Here is an 18422-nt window from a genome sequence, read left to right on the forward strand (position 1 = left end):
CTCTTGCTGCTAACGCAGCAAGAGTTTGCAGATCAGAATACTGGAAAGGAAAAAGCAGTATAGACAGAAAACTCCAAACATATGCAGAACATTCTCCTCAAGAATTTAGCAGAATACTGATCACTGCATGTACAAAAGGAAGACACTTAAGACTGTAAAAAGAACTATCTGAAAAAGTAGAGAGAATGGTACCCAGCATCCATGCAGATTGCAGGAATACTGCCTGTTGCTACCAGCCAGGCTGGAAAACCTCATAATTCATGAGAAACTGAGTACAGTATTCAGAAGGGTCTTTCCTCAGTAGTACGGATTAATCTGTTGGTCTTATCTAATAAATCTTAAAAAGCAAGAGTTTAAAACCAATGAACTGTTTACAAATCAGTTCAGTTCAGTCTCTCAGTCATGTCTGACTCTTTGCAACCCCATGGACTGTAGCACACCAGGATTCCGTGTCCATCACCAACTCCCAGAGCCTACACAAACTCATGTCCATCGCATTGGTGATGCCATCCAACCATCTTTTCCTTTGTCGTCCCCCTCTCCTCCCACCTTTAATCTTTCCCAGCATCAAGGTCTTTTCAAATGAGTTAGTTCTTCGCATCAGGTGGCCAAAGTATTGGAGTTTCAGCTTCAACATCAGTCCTTCCAATGAATATTCAGGACTGATCTCCTTTAGGATGGACTGGTTAGATCTCCTTGCAGTTCAAGGGACTCTCAAGAGGCTTCTCCAACACCACAGTTAAAAAGCATCAATTCTTTGGCACTCAGGCTTCTTTATACTTCAGCTCTCACATGCATACATGACTATTAGAAAAACCATAGCTTTGGCTAGACAGACCTTTGTTGGTAAAGTAATGTCTCTGCTTTTTAATATGCTGTCTAGGTTGGTCATAGCTTTTCTTCCAAGGAGCAAGCATCTTTTAATTTCATGGCTGCAGTCACCATCTGCAGTGATTTTGGAGCCCAGAAAAATAAAGTCTGTCACTGTTTCCTTGTCTCCCCATCTATTTGCCACGAAGTGATGGGACCAGATGCCATGATCTTCGTTTTCTGAATGTTGAGTTTTAAGCCAACTTTTTCACTCTCCTCTTTCACTTTCATCAAGAGGCTCTTTAGTTCTTCTTCCCTTTCTGCCATAAGGGTAGTGTCACCGGCATATCTGAGGTTATTGATATTTCTCCCAGCAAGCTTGATTCCACATTGTGCTTCATCCAGCCCAGCATTTTGCTGATGTCCTCTGCATATAAGTTAAATAAGCAGGATGACAATATACAGTCTTGATGTATTCCTTTCCCGATCTGGAACCAGTCTGTTTTTCCATGTCCAGTTCTAAATGTTGTTTCTTGACCTGCATACAGATTTCTCACAGGTGGGTCTGTAGGGAGTTTTGGAATCTCAGAAGGCAACATAACCAGGAGAGAAAAAAGAAAACCCACAGAATACAAGCCTAACCGCAACTGTGGAAAAGGAACTTTCCCGCAAAAGGCTCTAACCTAACAACCTAAGGCACAGGCTGGCCTGCTGACAGAACAAAGGACTGAGTGAATACCAAAGGAGAGATAGCTGGCTGCATACAGGCCCCTCCCCGCCCGGAGGCAGAAAGACAGCCCAGAGCTGGAAGGCAAGGGGCTGCTGCAATCTAAACCCCAGAGATGGCACCTTCCGCCAAACTGTGAGCAGGCTCCTAGCTGCTAACCAAGTTTTCCTGAGATCCTGGATGGTTGACAGCCACCAGGAGGGTCGCAGCCTGAGATCAGCTCTCCAGAGGAGACATATGGCACATCTGAGATAGTGCTCTCACAGCACATCCAGGAAACCAAGCAGCCGGGACCAAGGAGGTGATTAAGACACACGGCCCACCTAGGACAGTGCGCTCGCCAAGAACCTGGTCGCCTGAGCTGCTCAGACCTGGAAAGTGCACAAAACGCACGCCCAACCCACAGAGACTGAGCCAGAACTGTGTCTGAGTGTCTCCTGTGGAGATATGGGCCAGCAGTGGCCTGCCCCAGGGACAGGGGCTCTGCATGCAGCAGACCTGGGTATGGCATAAGCCCTCCTGGAGGAGGTCGCCATTAGCCCCACCATGGAACCACCAGAACTTACACAGGACTGGGGAAACAGACTCTTGGAAGGCACAAACAAAACCTTGTGTGCACCAGGACCCAGGAGAAAGGAGCAGGGACTCCACTAGAAACTGACCCAGACTTGCCCATGAGTGTCCAGGAGTCTCTGGAGGAGGCGTAGGTCGGCAGTGGCCTGCACAGGGTCGGGGCACTGAGTGCAGCAGTGCACGCATGGGACCTTTTGAAGGAGGTCACCATTATCTTCATTACCTCTACCATAGTTTGGCCTCAGGTCAAGCAACAAGGAGGGAACACAGACTTTCCCATCAACAGAAAATTGGATTAAAGATTTACTGAACATGGCCCCGCCCATCAGAACAAGACCCAATTTCCCCCTCAGCCAATCTCTGCCATCAGGAAGCTTCCATAAGCCTCTTATCCTTATCCATCAGAGGGCAGACAGAATGAAAACCACAATCACAGAAAACTAACCAAACTGATCACATGAACCACAGTTCTGTCTAGCTCAATGAAACTATGGGCCATGCTGTGTAGGGCCACCCAATATGGATGGGTCATGGCAGAGAGTTTCCAAATAATCTGCTTCAAAACAAAATTCAAAAATATTTATAGGAATATACCAGCACCCAGTAAAAATATCACCAGACATGTAAAGAAGGAAAAAGAACAGTATGACTCAATGAGGAGAAAAATCAGTCAATTGAAACCAACCCACAACTGAGAAGGATGCTAGAATAAGTAGAAAAAGACATTTTAAAAGATTATAATAATTATATTCCATATATTCAAAAGCTACATACATGAAAGATATTTTTTAAAAGACCCAAAAAGAACTTCTAGAGATTCAATCTACAAAGTCCAAGATGAACAGTAGATGGTAACATGAGACTTTTCAGTCTTATCCTTACTAGAATAAGGATAGCACTACTATTAAAATGATAGAGCTGAAATTATATGATGATAATAAATTGATTTGGGAATGGTCAGTGAAATAATCAGGAGACATCTCAAAAAATAAGTGTTAGAAATGTGGGTCTAATGATATAGTACAAAATGAGGACGAGACAAATTATCGCTACATGAAAGTTTATAAAACTTTTTATAAATTTCTTCAGCTTGGCTATATAAAAAATTGAAAACTATAATAGAATAGTGATATAGATTTTTTAAAATGTTGGTTAACTTTTACAGCACTTAAGGACATATAAAGAACTATACAGTTGTTTCTTCCTGGTTCCCAAAGTGATCTGTCATTATGTAAGTACTTTAGTCAAAAGTACTATAGTCAAAGCATCAAGCATCACTGACTCAATGGCCATGAGTTTGAGCAAAATCTAGGAATGGTAAAGGACAGAGAAGCTTGGTGGGCTGCAGTCCATGGGGTTGCAAAGAGGTGGACCTGACTTAGTGACTGAACAACAAAACAGTTAAAGAAGTATCAATCAACAGCAAGCAAATGACAGAAATGAAAACAAATGAAACGAGAGTAACTCTTGCTGAAGTATATAGTGTCTATGGGAAGTAAAGGAATGACACTGAACTTGTCAACATTAGGAAACTTCACTAGACAAAATTTTTCAAATCTGAAATTTTAGCGGGTTATTTTCAGCTAGAGTTAAAATATTTCAGAGATATTTACTTTAAGATTCACATCAAAACCTGTAAAACAAATGACATAATAACATGATTATGTTTCATTGTACTTACTTAAGATAGAAATCAATGATTACATCATTAAGAAACTCTCCTTCTTCTAAGCACTCCAGATCTTCATTAGTTACTCCTAAACCCCCTTTAGTAGGTGGTGGAGGATATACAATCAACCTTGAAAAATAAAAATAAAATATATTAATAATGAAAACTCTAGTCTCAGAGGAATTTGTTCTTTGGGACAATACAGGGCAGTAGTATTCAATAACTAAAATCTTAGGGTAAAAATATTTGACACAATACAATCAACTATATTTTCCTTTCTTTGTTTTCACAAGCTACTAATAGTACTGTCACTGAGCATCTTTTCATTTCCAATCCTTCCATGTGGGCTAGTCTCAGTTTTTGTCTAATCAACAGGTTATCTCACTATCACTGAGGATGTCGCTCTTCTGTACAATATTTAACTATGTTCCAGTTTCCTCTGTTAAGTTTGAATACCCAAGACTAAAACAGTCAGCAGTCAAAAACTATGTTCTCCTACTAGTAACTAGTCTATACCAGCTGGACAATGAAGAAATAACATGGGAACTTAGGAGGCAAGTTTCCCATAACAACATGCTTACAATATAAAACTTAGGAGAACATAAAGGAAATAAACCATCAGATCACAACCAGAAAGAAGTGGAAAACAAAATGACAACTAGTTAGGCATTTTTTTCTTTGGTACCCTCTCTCAAAGTTCAGAAATAAGAGCAGTTGTGAATTCTGGCTATCATCTTGAAATACAGTGGTACTTACTACACAGATATAGTCAATAATAAAGGTATAATATGTATTTGTTGAACCAGAAAGATTCAAGAAAGTAAGAGTCAACTGCAATTAATTTAATCTTCATAACCATTGCACCTAAATTAAATAATATGGGAAATTTTTAAGTCATAAAATGATAATAACTATTTAATGGCTATTTCCCTATCCTGTGCTGTCTGTTTTTTAACAGAGAAAAGGAATCATGAAGAGGAATAGAAATTATTCTCAAATGCAAAGACTCCCTTATTCTACTTTACTACCACAAGAAGACACAAAAAAGACCAAATATGATCAAGAAACTAACTTGTGAAGGGAAGTTCTGATAAACTTCAAAGTACCTGAAATTGAGGCACACTTTAGTAAGTAATTTCTCTTTTCCTATCATATATTCAGATATGGGATATATAATCTTCAAAACCATATACTTATATTCAAATATTTTCAATAAAGGCTTTGACACATTTGACATCTTGGCTACCATTTCTGACTTCTTAAAACATAAAACTAAGTGAAGTGGCATTGACTTGTTTTCTTGATTATTTCTATTATTAACTGCCAGCAAGAAAGCAAAACTGGAAACATTTAAAAAGGTAAAATACTTAAAATCAGCAACATGAATTAAAACTACTAATGTGCCCACCTATTACAAACAGGATATGACACAGTACATACTTCTGAACAGGTCCAGTGTGCCTGACTTCTCGCCATTCCTCATCTGGATTAGAAGTAATAGAAAGTGAGTAGCAACCACTGCTTTGCTTCTGCAGTAAGGTGTAAGTAGGCTTGGCTGCATCTGTATTTGAGGGCTGATCCAAAAAAAAAAAAAGGCAAAGTAAAAGGTCTCCTTGTACCCATATAAATACATATTAACTCTCAAAATGACAAAGCAGAAGTTAGACTTATAAGAGAAAATGGGACTAAAAGAAATACACACCAGTGAGTTATATACATATACAGGCACATATACTCTTATAATTTCTACAAAGATATAATCAAATCAAATAATACTCTGGAGCAGAAGATAATGTACTATGGATCAAAGTTTAACCTGAAGTGTTACTTATAGGTCTGGGTTTTACAATTTTAGAATCTGAAAACAGTGCTGTTCAAAATGAACAAAAGAGGTGATAAGTAGTAGGAATGTTTTTAAAAGACTGATAAGAGTTTATAAAACATAAACTGATATTTTATTATTAAATGGAAAACTATGATACAAATTTGTGTATATATAGTGTAATTATCAAGCAAAATTTTCACAATATTATGCAAAAGCCAGTGGTGAAGCCTTACACCTTATCTTTCACTAATGTGTCTTTCTACAGACCTTTAAAACAACAGATTAAAGTAACCAAACCCACATGTGAGTGCGTGTGTATGTGTGCACACGCCCCCATCACAGAAAAACACTTTTCTTTCTGGGGGTATTTGGCAGAGATATATATAAGCCATAAGTATATTAACAACCTCCTATAAAAATAAATACAGCATTTTAAAACTTACCATTAATTGTTTCAAGATAATCTTAGACTTATAAAAGAGTTATAATAAACAAGCCTGTAAGGTGGTGCTAGTGGTAAAGAACCCACCTGCCAATGCAGGAGACATAAGAGACGTGAGTTCGATCCCTAGGTGGGGAAGATCCCCTGGAGAGGGCATGGCAACCCACTCCAGTATTCTTGCCTGGAGAATTCCATGGATAGAGGACCTTGGCAGGCTATAGTCCACAGGGTCTCAAAGAGCTGGACATGACTAAAGCGACTTAGCATTTAGCAAGCCTCTCACAGATTCCCCTAATACTAACATCTTTTTAAAAACTACAGTACAATTATCAAAACTAAGAAATTAAAGTTGGTATGATACTATAAACTACAGACTTTGATTTTACTACTTTTTCCACTAATAAGTTTCTTTTGTTTCAGGATCCTACAATTCCTTCATCTTTCATGACCTCGGTATTTTTTAAGACTGTTGGTCAGTTATTTTATAACTGGGCTTGTTTGATTTTTCTCATGATTAGACTGAGGTTATAAAATATTGAGAAAAACAATATAGAAGTGATATACCCTTCTCCATGCATGATGTGACAGGTACGTTATGTCAATATATTTTATTACTGGTAATGTTAACTTTGATCACTTGGGCTGAAGTGATGTCTGTGACGTTTCTCCACTGTAAAGTTACTATAGTGAAGAAAAAAAAGTTACTTCTTTTTTGTAATTAGTATTTAAGGTGAGACACTAAGATTATGCACAGATCCTGACCTACTTTAAGTTTTCATACATTAAATTTAGCATCTCTCCATGGATCTTACCTGCAACAATCATAACTATGATTTTTCTAGTGGTGGTTTTATATTTCTCTTGTTCCTTTTACATTTTTTAATTGAAATATTTTTCTAAGAAAAAATTGTCCCTTGCCCACCTTTTATTATTTGTGTTTTCATTCATCCGTTCAGTTAATCACATGTATCAATACACATAAAGGATATATATCTTATTCTCTAGTAATAATCGCACGCTATCATTACTGATTTTGTTGATCTGTTTCTAGCTTTGGCACTGGGAATTCCTTTAGGTTGGTTCCTGTGACCTTTGACAAAGCATAGCATTCTAAAATCATGCTAATTTCAATGAAAGAATTTTTATCCAACTGCTTCCCTCCCCCTCACTAATTACATTAATCACATGCTAACCTGAGACACCGATTTCATCTTCATTTCTTCAGTAGTAGCAGCAGGGAAAGAACAAGTTGAAGCACAGTAATAATGAATAAAAGAACTTTCTTTGGAAGACAGGTTCTGAAATAAAGGAAGTGCCTGAACCCAAGACAATGGATAAGAAAGCTCTAATTCTCCATTGGTTGTACTTATTTCTGTCATAATGTCTTTCAATTTCAATTCTTCTCTCTGTGAAATAGAACTGTGTAGCTCAAGGAAAATGAATTCAGTCGATTTTGCTATGAAAGAAAAAAAGAAATCGGTTTTTATCAGCAGTATTATTTTGCAAGGCAATTAAAATTAAAATAATTTGATTATTAGTAACAGTAAGGATGGTATACAGCTCAACAAACTATTTTGCATGTTAGTTAATAACCCAGGCAAATTAAATTCCCAGACAACCCATTAGTAACCTAGAACCAAAACTCACAATTTTAGACTCCTACTGCATTAGAATACAAACTCCACAACAGTACTGTATCTCCAGTACCTGGCATTTATTAGATGTGAGTAAATATTTGTTAATGATTGAAATATATACATTATATATAAAACAGACAGCCAGTAGAAAGCTGCTATATAGCATAGGGAGCTCAACCTGGTGCTCTGTGATGATCTAGAGGGGTGGGTTGGGGGGGGGGTGGTAAGGAAGACCAAGAGGAAGGAGATATGTGTATACTTATGGCTGGTTCACATTGTTGTACGGCAGAAAAAAATATTATATTATAAAACAATTATCCTCCAGTTAAAATAAAAATTTTAAAAACATTTGTTAATGAGTGCATGAATAAGTAAATGATGACTAAATTATTTTTTTCTAGCCTTCCTCCATATAGCAAATCTGCTCATTAAAATTTTCATTCCAACACTTCCTTCAGAATCATCTTCTTTCATCAGTCATTTCAACAGTGGTTTCAAATGACATTCTCACCTCCCACAATGATTATAAATGGCTTGAGCATTTTCCCAACTCCTCTGCTATTTGATCATAAATTTCCCAAATTAATTAGGAAGCAATCAGGATAACAAAATAAGGAATTTTAAAGATTTAAAATTTAGATCATTACTTAACATCTTTAATATGCAAGGCAGTAGGAGGGGAAAAGGTAGAGAGATTAAAGAGATAAGAAAGAAATTTACTAATCTGATTTAACTAATTCTAAACCAGACTCCTTAGGAGTTGGAAACTAAACAAAGTTGGAAAATATTTCAAGACACCTATATACCGATAGATAAGTGTTACAGGAACATTGGAAAAAGTATTCAATCCAGTCTTAGAAAAATGATACGTAAGTAAGTATACCAAGTTTTCTTTTTTAGAAACTAAAGAAAATCTTGAAGATAAAGACTTCTGTATTGTATTTAACTTTGCCACTGATTAGTTCTGTCATAGTTCATTATGAAATAAGGGCAAGAACTCTTACGACAGGCAGCCAAGGATGTCAACTGACTAAAAGGTAAGGTATTCCTTTTATTTTAGAAGATAATTTTAATTGGTTGAGTAAAATTATAAGGAGAAATTATGAATAAAGTAATTTATCTTAAATAATATCAAGGGATAAATTATTTTTAATTCAGTGAACTTAATTTCAATTCAATGAAATAATTACATTCTACTAAATTATTTTAGAGGAAAATTATTTTATAGGAGTTCTCAGATAATCTTGACATTTAGAAGAAATCTTTTTATACTCACATTGCTGGCTTAATATAGAATTTTCTAGCTGGGTCTGAATCTCTTGAAGATAATTTGAGGAGACCCAAAGAAAGAGGATAGCATGACTTCTTTTACTGTGATCATCATCTTTATTTTTCCATAACCCAAACCTCTTTAAATGTGCGGTATCCACTAGCAATGAAATCTCATGCACAGACACTGAAACAAGTAAAAGATAAAAAGGTAATAAATTAATGTATTTAGGCATACAACACATGCACTGTATGACTCTTCTTTAGCAGTATATTTTTCAAAAAAGAATTACATGAAAAAATTTTCAAAAATATTATTTATAGCACATTTCAGTAAACTTGGCTGAAATACCTGAACACTATTATTAGAGTAAAAAAGATCATATAAATTAGAAAGGGCTAAATAATTATTAAATGGTAATAAAAAGTAGAAGTTAGCCTCTCACCACTATATGATCTCAGACTAAATTACCGATGCAGTAAACTAAGCACAGTGTAACTAAGAAAATTACATAATCCTATTTTGGTCAGTACTATCAACCAAGATTCCAAATGCTATCATAAGCCACTTAACGCCTATTTTCCTTCTCCTAGAACATTTATCCAAAGATTCTCAAGAGTAATATGAGCTTCTGAAGGGTCTAGGAGAATTGTCTTTTGGAGGCATTGCAGTTTGCAGGATCTCAATTCCCCCACCAGGGATTAAACCTGGACTAGGGCAGTAAATTAAATTATTTTTAATTCAAAAATTTAATTGAGAAATTAAAAGACACTTGCTCCTTGGAAGAAAAGCTATAACCAACCTAGACAGCATTTTAAAAAGCAGAGACATTACTTTGCCAACAAAAGTCTGTTTAGTCAAAACCATGGTTTTTTCAGTAGTCATGTATGGATGTGAGAGTTGGACAATAAAGAAAGCTGAGCACCAAAGAACTATGGTGTTAGAGAAGACTCTTGAGAACCCCTTGGACTACAAGGAGATCAAACCAGTCAATCCTAAAGGAAATCAGTCCTGAATATTCATTGGAAGGGCTGAAGCTGAAGCTCCAATCATTTGGCCACCTGATGCAAAGAACTGACTCACTGGAAAAGACCCTAATGCCAGGAAAGATTGAAGGCAGAAGGAGAAGGGGACGACAGAGGAAGAGTTGATTGGATGGCATCACTGACTCAATGGACATGAGTGAGCAAGCTTCGGGAGTTGGTGATGAACAGGGAAGCCAGGCACGCTGCAGTCCGAACTGAACTGAACTGAATGGCAGTAAAAGCCCAGAATCCTAACTACGAAGCAACCAGGGAATTTCTAGGATGAAATCTCTTAAAATTTTTAGAGGTTTTACTTCTCAAAATTTCGAGGTAATCACTCTGAATTAACACTTTCTCCCTTTCATTTAGTGAAAAGAATCTCCTCAAAGGACCTTATTTTTTAACGCAAAGAAACATACAAAACTGGTGTAAAGAAGTCCTGAGGTCCTCTGGTCCAACTGTGAGAAAACAAGTAGCTAAACTAGGAATACAAACATCAGTTAAGTACAAACCCAAGATTGCTACCTATCTGAAATAAATCTCTTACTACTCCTCCCCCTGTTTTTTCCTGGCACAATGCTACTCAAAATGCAACATCCTCAACTTGCAACACTGTCATCAGCCTGGAGGCAATTGGAAATACATATACGGAATCAAAATCAGCACTTAAAGAAAAATAAACAAAAAATAAACAGGTAATCCAGATGAACGATAAAGTTTGAAAAGGATCTTACAATAAGCATTCAAATACTCATTAACTTGTCATCTTAACATTTCCCAATATAGCCATTCTATTCATTTTTCCTTTATTTCTTTCATATTTCCTCCTTCCTTCTGCTATTCTTTTTTTCCGTTATTCCATTTCTTCAGGGTTTTTCCCTTGTTCCCTTTCTGGATTTCTATTTCTCTTCTGTGCTGTCCATATGCGTGCCTGCCTGACTTGCTCTCTTCCTATCCTGTCATGTCTTATTCTAACCTACTTCCCCTCTTCTTTTACTACTTACTGGCTTTTTTTTTTTTTTGTATGTCTTTTTTTTTTAATTGAAATATAGTTGACATATAATATAATGTTAGTTTCAGGCTATAACATAATGATTTGATATTTGCATATGTTATGAAATGATTACCATAAGAAGTTTAATAATCATGTCTCCCTATAAAGTTATTATAATATTACTGACCATATTCCTTATATTGGAGATTCTATTTCTGGGGCTTATTTATTTTAAATAAATTTACTTTGCCTTATTCACTTAATTTTGCCCAGCTCCCCATCACCCTCCTCTCTGGCAACTAGCTGCTTGTTCTCTTTATATATGAGTCGGCTTCCCTTTTGTTTTATTTTTAGATTCCACATACAAGTGAAATCATACAGTATTTGTTTTTGTCTGCCTCATTTTGCTTAGCATAGTACCCACTAGATCCACCCATGTTGTCACAAATGGCAAGATTTCATTTTACAATTGTTGAGTAATATTCCATATATCTCGCATCTTCTTTATCCGTTCATCTATCAATAGACACTTAGGTTGTTGCTTCCACATATGTTTGCTTGGCTACTGTGAATAAAGAATGCTGCAGTGAGTACTGGGGGTGCATGTGCTTTTTCAAAATAGTGGTTTGTTTTCTTAGAGTAAATATCCTGAAGTGAAATTTCTGGGTCACACAGTTCTATTTTTATTTTTTTGACCAACCTCCATACTATTTTCCATAGTGGCTGCATCAATTACATTCTGAATGTATGCCAACAGTGCAAGACGGTTTCCTTTTTTTTCTGCATCCTTTTCAACACTTGGCTTCCCTAGTGGCTCAGATGGTAAAGAATCTGCTTGTAATGCAGGATACCCAGGTCTGATCCCTGGGTCAGGAAGATCCCCTGGAGAAGGGAATGGCAACCCACTCCAGTATTCTTGCCTAGAGAATCTCATGGACAGAGGAGCTTGGCAAGCTACAGTCCATGGGGTTGCAAAAAAAGAATCAAACATGACTTGAGCAACTAACACTTTCCAACACTTGTTATTTGCTGTCATTTTGATGATGGCCATTCTGACCAGCATGAGGTGGTATCTTGCTGTGGTTTGGATTTGCATTTCACTGACAATCAGTGATGTTGAGTATCTTTTCATGTATCTGTATGTTTTCTTTGGAAAAATGTCCGTTCAGGTCCTCTGCCTATGTTTTAATCAGGTTGTTTGTTTCATTGATGTTGAACTATATGCATTCTTTATATATTTTGGATATGAACCCTTTATCAAATATACGATTTTCAAATATTTTCTCCCATGCTGTACACCTGAAATTTATATGTTGCATGTAATTTATATCTTTATTTTCAAGAAAGAATTTGAGAGGTAGCTCTGTTGCACAGATCTTTATCTATAGATTATAGCACTATCTTTTATGAAATTTTCTTTTGAACCACAGGTCTTTGTTTCTTCTAAATAGCTAATGTTATATTGTTCCATAATAACTTATTAAAATTTCCTAATTAAAAATATCAGGGTGTGTGTGTGTATATACACATATACACACACATATACATATTCTAATATATTACATATGCCTTATACATTCTTACTACTTATAGTAGCTTCCTAATCATTAAATGTATTATTATAACACATAGTTGTGGATTCTGTACATGGTGGAGTCCAACTAAAGTTACTTCAATCTCATCTTCAGTCTGGGGAAGGTTTCTTCTTCCCTAGTTCATTTCTGAAGTGCTATCTGTATATATTTTTCTTGCTCATTCTTTTCATAATTCATTCTCTAAAGAGACTGTTCTCTGTTGCTTATTATTTGTTCTCTTAGTGTTGGTTATTCTGAAAGGTTTTTATTTGGGAAGAGAATGAGAAACCTCAGTCTCCACAAATTACAGGTACACTTTCTAATCCACTTTGTACTTTATCTAATCCATTAGATAAAGTGTACTTTATCCACTTTTTCTAATCCACAGGTACTTTGTCTAATTCATTAGATAACAAATGGTATAAATGCTCTCTCTTAATCCCTATGCAAAGCCATTTACATGGTTGTGTGCAACACTAAAATTTTTCTTCATTCTTTACTTACAGTTTCTATTTTCATCCATTTTTATATATCAAAACTCTCACTATAAAAACTATTTTTCTTATCCCTTAATATTACTTGAAGTCATTAAAATAATATACCATTTTAAGTGTTACAAAATATTTTAACTCCATTGGAAGCTACTAAAATAGTGTTAGGTTGAAACACATTATTAATCTTATATTTATGCAAGTTCTATAGTGGAAAAAAGTATGAAAAACTAGTTGCAGAAATACTTCAGAATTTTTGCTGACCAGTTATTTTATACCCAAAATTACAGTGAAAAGAGGTCATAAGACAATGATAGCTTACCTTGAAATGGGATCTTAATATACTTTGTTGTGAACTAAAGAAAAAACAAAAAAACAAAACAGGAGTTACCACTTAAAATGTGTTACTATTCAAATTTTTCAAAAAAATTTTCTTCTTTAAACCACAAGTAGGTAATCAAAGTCTATGTACTAAAAGTCATAAATCTTTTCATCAATAAACTAAGAAGATATTTCACTGTAAAGACTTAGTTTTACAGAAGTTTAAGAACCCTGTGCAAGGAATTTAATTCTCAATATGCTCATTTATAAAACCAGTAAGACTATACGTAATATATTTTCAAAATGTTTCCAGAATATTTAAGGAAGAAATAAGATAAAGTCCAAAAGAACTGCCAAGAGACCTCAGAGTATCAGTGATTTCGGTTAATTAACTACAAAGCAGAATTTGATTCTTATCTTTGCTGACATTCCCAGCATTCATTTTTCTTTGTTTCATGTTATAAATTTCCTTCTGACTGAGGATTCAGCAAGGTTCCTGTTCATTCCACTACATCTGTGCCAAGACACTACATTTTCTCTAGGTATCTTTTGTATATATCTGATCTCCTTAATTGTTGATTTTATAATAAACTTTCAAGAGTTGTGGAGCACCTAAATTTTACATGTACCATCTAAAATAGAGGTCCCTTCAAGTTTGTCAAATTAATTCATGCCTATGGATTTGTTACTTGGTTAGGTTTCCCTTTTGATCAATACATTTATGAAACTGTTGACCAAATCAGGGATATAGTCTGGGAGCAGAAAACAAAATTTAAAATGGTCTTGGTACATGGGTACCTAAATTAACTACCAACAAAGTTCCAAATAAGTAGCAAACAATGTTTGGTGAAACCACAGGTTTACTATGACTATTTTTTTTTTCCTAATTAAAAATTTTTTTCATGCTGTAGTTTCCCAAATATAAAACTCACATTTCATTGTGTAAGTTAGCTGCTAGGGCAAAATTTGAGCAAGCGGACAAATAGGGTTCAAATGTTGCCTCTCTTATCCCTACTACTTTTTTATAAACAATAAGTAAGTAAACTTAGGCAACTTACTGAACCTCTCAGCTTTAGGTCAAAACCTTAATCAAGAGGAGCTATTATCATTAGACTCTAGCATCTGATTCAGTATGTTATCTAGTTTGATTCAGTCAAATACATCTTATTACTATGTCACTTTCATGTAACTGCTGTGTATTTCATGTATACACCCCTTGCTAAATTCTTTTTGACATGTTTCTCTGGGTCGTTAATCTCATAAAATATATCTTAGCAATTGTAAATAATGAGCTATAGAAAATGAATATAAGAGGAGTTTGCTATTAAGATTTTATAGTCATTACTATGAAATTATGAATTAGAAGTAGTGCATCTATATATCTGACTGCTGCTTTCTACATTATTGTTTCATTCTCCCACCATAAGCAACCTTGTCCTATCAAAACTTTCAGCTTGGCAAGAATTACATACTCATTTTGCCTTTTTCAATAACTAAGTCAACATGCAACCTTCCCAAAGCCAAAGCCCTGTATGCAGCAAAAAACTGAATCCCTAGTTAAGAAATCAGAAAGATGTTTTTGTGGCAATAAGGTAATCCCAAGTTCCAAGAAATCATACCATGTCTATTTAAACTTAAATATAAAGCTGAACATAAGAGATTTCTCATAACTTCTAACAACAGCTAGTACAGTTTTTTTTAATATATACTTAATAAACATTTTTCCTATTATTAACAAAGTTAAGGTCTAAAAAAATTAAATGTACAGCATCCTCTACTGCAGCATTCTCAACACTAAAAAAAAGGGGGGGGGAGGCAATAATAACTTACAATGTACCACTCTAAAATAATGGGTCTAACTTATAGAAGAGTTTCCCACTACAGGTATTTCTCTAGTGCAGCTCAACTGTAACTGTCATGACAGAGAACAATATCTCCAGTGTCCATAACAATACACAGCAGATACTCATTAGAGATCTGGAAAATGACTAAGTTTAATTCTCTAATATACTATCCCCTCCCAAAAAATAAGATGTTCTTTACCTTATAAGTTATATAGAGTATGATAAACTCTGTCTGAACAAGAATATATATTAAGTCTTTTGAAAAGCTTAAAATTTTTAAGACTTTTACCCTTTTCCTGTTTTATGTTAGTCATTATATTTTTCAACCTTAAAACTTCTTACAATCCCTCCATAGTAACATAACTGTTTTAATTTTTGAAGAATTCCTCTCAACCTTTCTTCACACACATGTATTTTACCTACATATATTTACTTTAATTTATTAAACCACATTCCTATAATCAGACATTTAAGATTTTTTTGTTTTAATTAAAGTCTGCATTCCAATAGACATGAGACAAATTTTTAAGACCTGCTTTATGACATCTTATTGAATATCTGCAGTCCTATATTACTTGTAATAGCAAAATACTGGGGACAACTGCAATGTCCAACAGTCAGGAATTCAGAACAATCCAATTATTCCAAAATAGGTAGGTGAATTAACTTAATGTGATTATGGTAAGTTAGAAAACAGTATGCAGAAATGGACTGCTCTGGTGGCATAACGGTAGAGAATCTGCCTGCCAGTGCAGGAGATGCAAGTTCAGCCCCTGAGTCAGGAAGACGCCCTAGAGAAGGGAACAGCAACCCACTCCAGTATTCTTCCCCGTGAAATCCCACGGGCAGAGGAGTCTGGCAGGCTACAGTCCATGGGGTCACAAGAGAGTCAGCTAAACAATATATAATGCTACATCCTTTGGTTTTAAATATATACAGTTAATATCAAGAATACAGAATGATGTAGAGTTAATAGTAATTGTCTCTGGGTAAGCAAGATTACAGGTGTTCTTCAAATTGTCCCTTTATTCATTTGTGGGCTTCCCTGGTGGCTCAGCTGGTAAAGATCTACCTGTAAGGCAAGAGACCTGGGTTTGATCCCTGGGTTGGAAAGATTCCCTGGAGAAAGGAAAGGCTGCCCACTACAGTATTCTGGCCTATAAAACTCCATGGACTGAACAGTCCATGGGGTGGCAAAGAGTCAGACATGACTGAGCGATTTTCCCTTTATTCATTTGTAGTTTTTTGTTTGGTTTTGGTTTTTGCCCATAACAAGTCTACCTGAGTGTATAATAGCATAATTAATACATTAATTAATGAAAACCCACTGAGGAATATTTATGTTATATTTTCCTCCCTTAGCTAATCAGTGACTATAACATATTTAGGTTACCCAATTTTTGGCCATTACAAAGAACTCTACAGAAAAAACTGGTCAAACCTGGATTTAAAATGGAAAAGCTAAAAAGTAAGGGGAAAAATTAAGAAAAAGTGAACAAAATTTCTTAAAGTAATTTTAAAAATCATCCTAGGCATAACAAAAGCATTAATACCTGAAAATTAGTGATCAGAGAAGATACATTTTAAACAGAATTGCTGTGATGTTTTAAATCAAAGCAATTTTAACTATAACATAAGCTACCATTATGGGTACTTCCCAGAATTTGTACATGGTTACTCTGTTGGGATAATAGAGTACACGGTACATGGTCACCAAGTAAACATCTACTCATACTTCATTTGATTTAATATGCTGTCCTCTCTGTGACGTCTTCCCTTACTGCTCCAGCGAGAGGAAAGCAGAGATCATGTCTTTAACATTTTTATATTCCCTGCCCTATCTATAAGACAGTGAAATATTGCTAAGTCTTCTAGGAAAATACTTGAATTATAATTTGATATAGTCAATTCAACTAATTTTTATAAGTACCTATTTAAGTGTGAGCCATTTATGTAAAGTATAAAAGGGAGTAAAATATGTTTCTTTATCACAAGATGCTTAAACTCTAATAGAAAGATCTAGGCAAGAATACAAACAAAAACACAAAGAATAAATCATACAACAGATGTACAAATAAAGTGCTGTAAGTACAAAGTAAAAGGAGAAGTTAATTCTGGCTAAGAAGAAGAAATCAGGAAAGGTTTTCCAGAAGAGGAAGTATTTCAGATAAGCCTTAAAATATTTTAACAGGCAGAAAGAAAAGTAGTGAGAAAATATAGAGAACTGAGCAAAATCCAGTATGGCTTTCATATATAAAATGTGAAGCATTAATATTGAAAAGAAAGTGGAAAAATAAGAGGAACTATTCCTGGATATCCTTAAAGTAACAAGTTTAGGAATTTGGAGAACTCTGATGTTGTTCAGACACTCAGCCGTCCGACTCTGCGACCCCACAGACTTCAGTGTGCATGCTTTCCTCTCCATCTCCCAGAGCTTACTCAAACTCATGTCCATTGAGTTGGTGATGCCATCCAACCATCTCTTCCTCTGTCATCCCCTTCTCCTCCTGTCTTCAATCTTTCCCAGCATTAGGGTCTTTTCGAATGAGTCAATTCTTTGCATCAGGGGGCCAAAGTACTGAAGCATCAGCTTCAGCACCAATCCTTCCAATGAATATTCAGGATTGATTTCCTTTAGAATTAACTGGTTTGATCTTCTTGCAGTCCAAGGGACTCTCAAGAGTCCTCCAATACCACAGTTCACAAGCATCTGTTCTTTAGCACTCAGCCTTCAGCACTCAAATCCATACATGACTACTGGAAAAACCATAGTTTTGACTATGTGGACCTTTGTTGACAAAGCAATGTCTGGTTTTTAATATGCTGTCTAGGTTTGTCATAGCTTTTCTTCCAAGGAGCAAGCGTCTTTCTATTTCATGGCTGCAATCACCATCTGCAGTGATTTTGGAGCCCAATAAAATAAAGTCTGTCACTGTTTCCATTGTTTCCCCATCTATTTGCTATGAAGTGATGGGACCAGATGCCAGGATCTTAGTTTTTTTAAGGCTGAATTTTAAACCAGCTCTTTCCCTATCCTCTTTCACCTTCATCAAGAGGCTCTTTAATTCCTCTTCACTTTCTGCCATAAGGGTGGTACCATCTGCATATCTGAGGTTACTGATATTTCTCACAGCAATCTTGATTCCAATTTTGATTCCAGAAGCTTGAATCCAGAAGATTCTTGCTTCATCCAGCCAGTATTTCGCTGGAGAGCCTGGAG

General features: G+C 35.5%; 1 protein-coding gene across 4 annotated transcripts in view; it reads right to left on the bottom strand.

Moving 5' to 3' along the window:
• SENP7 (SUMO1/sentrin specific peptidase 7) overlaps window positions 1-18422 on the bottom strand; it is a 148786-nt gene that overhangs the window by 17465 nt on the left and 112899 nt on the right. For all 4 annotated transcript variants that reach the window (XM_013975109.2, XM_018060636.1, XM_005674864.3 and 1 more), the window contains 5 exons: window positions 13360-13393; window positions 8960-9139; window positions 7240-7502; window positions 5220-5353; window positions 3792-3908 (listed from right to left, as the gene is read on the bottom strand). In XM_013975109.2, coding sequence (XP_013830563.2) covers window positions 3792-3908; window positions 5220-5353; window positions 7240-7502; window positions 8960-9139; window positions 13360-13393 — 728 coding nt within the window. The remainder of the gene's footprint in view (window positions 1-3791; window positions 3909-5219; window positions 5354-7239; window positions 7503-8959; window positions 9140-13359; window positions 13394-18422) is intronic.

Source organism: Capra hircus, chromosome 1, assembly GCF_001704415.2.
Source record: "Capra hircus breed San Clemente chromosome 1, ASM170441v1, whole genome shotgun sequence".
NCBI classification, from domain to species: Eukaryota; Metazoa; Chordata; class Mammalia; order Artiodactyla; family Bovidae; genus Capra; species Capra hircus.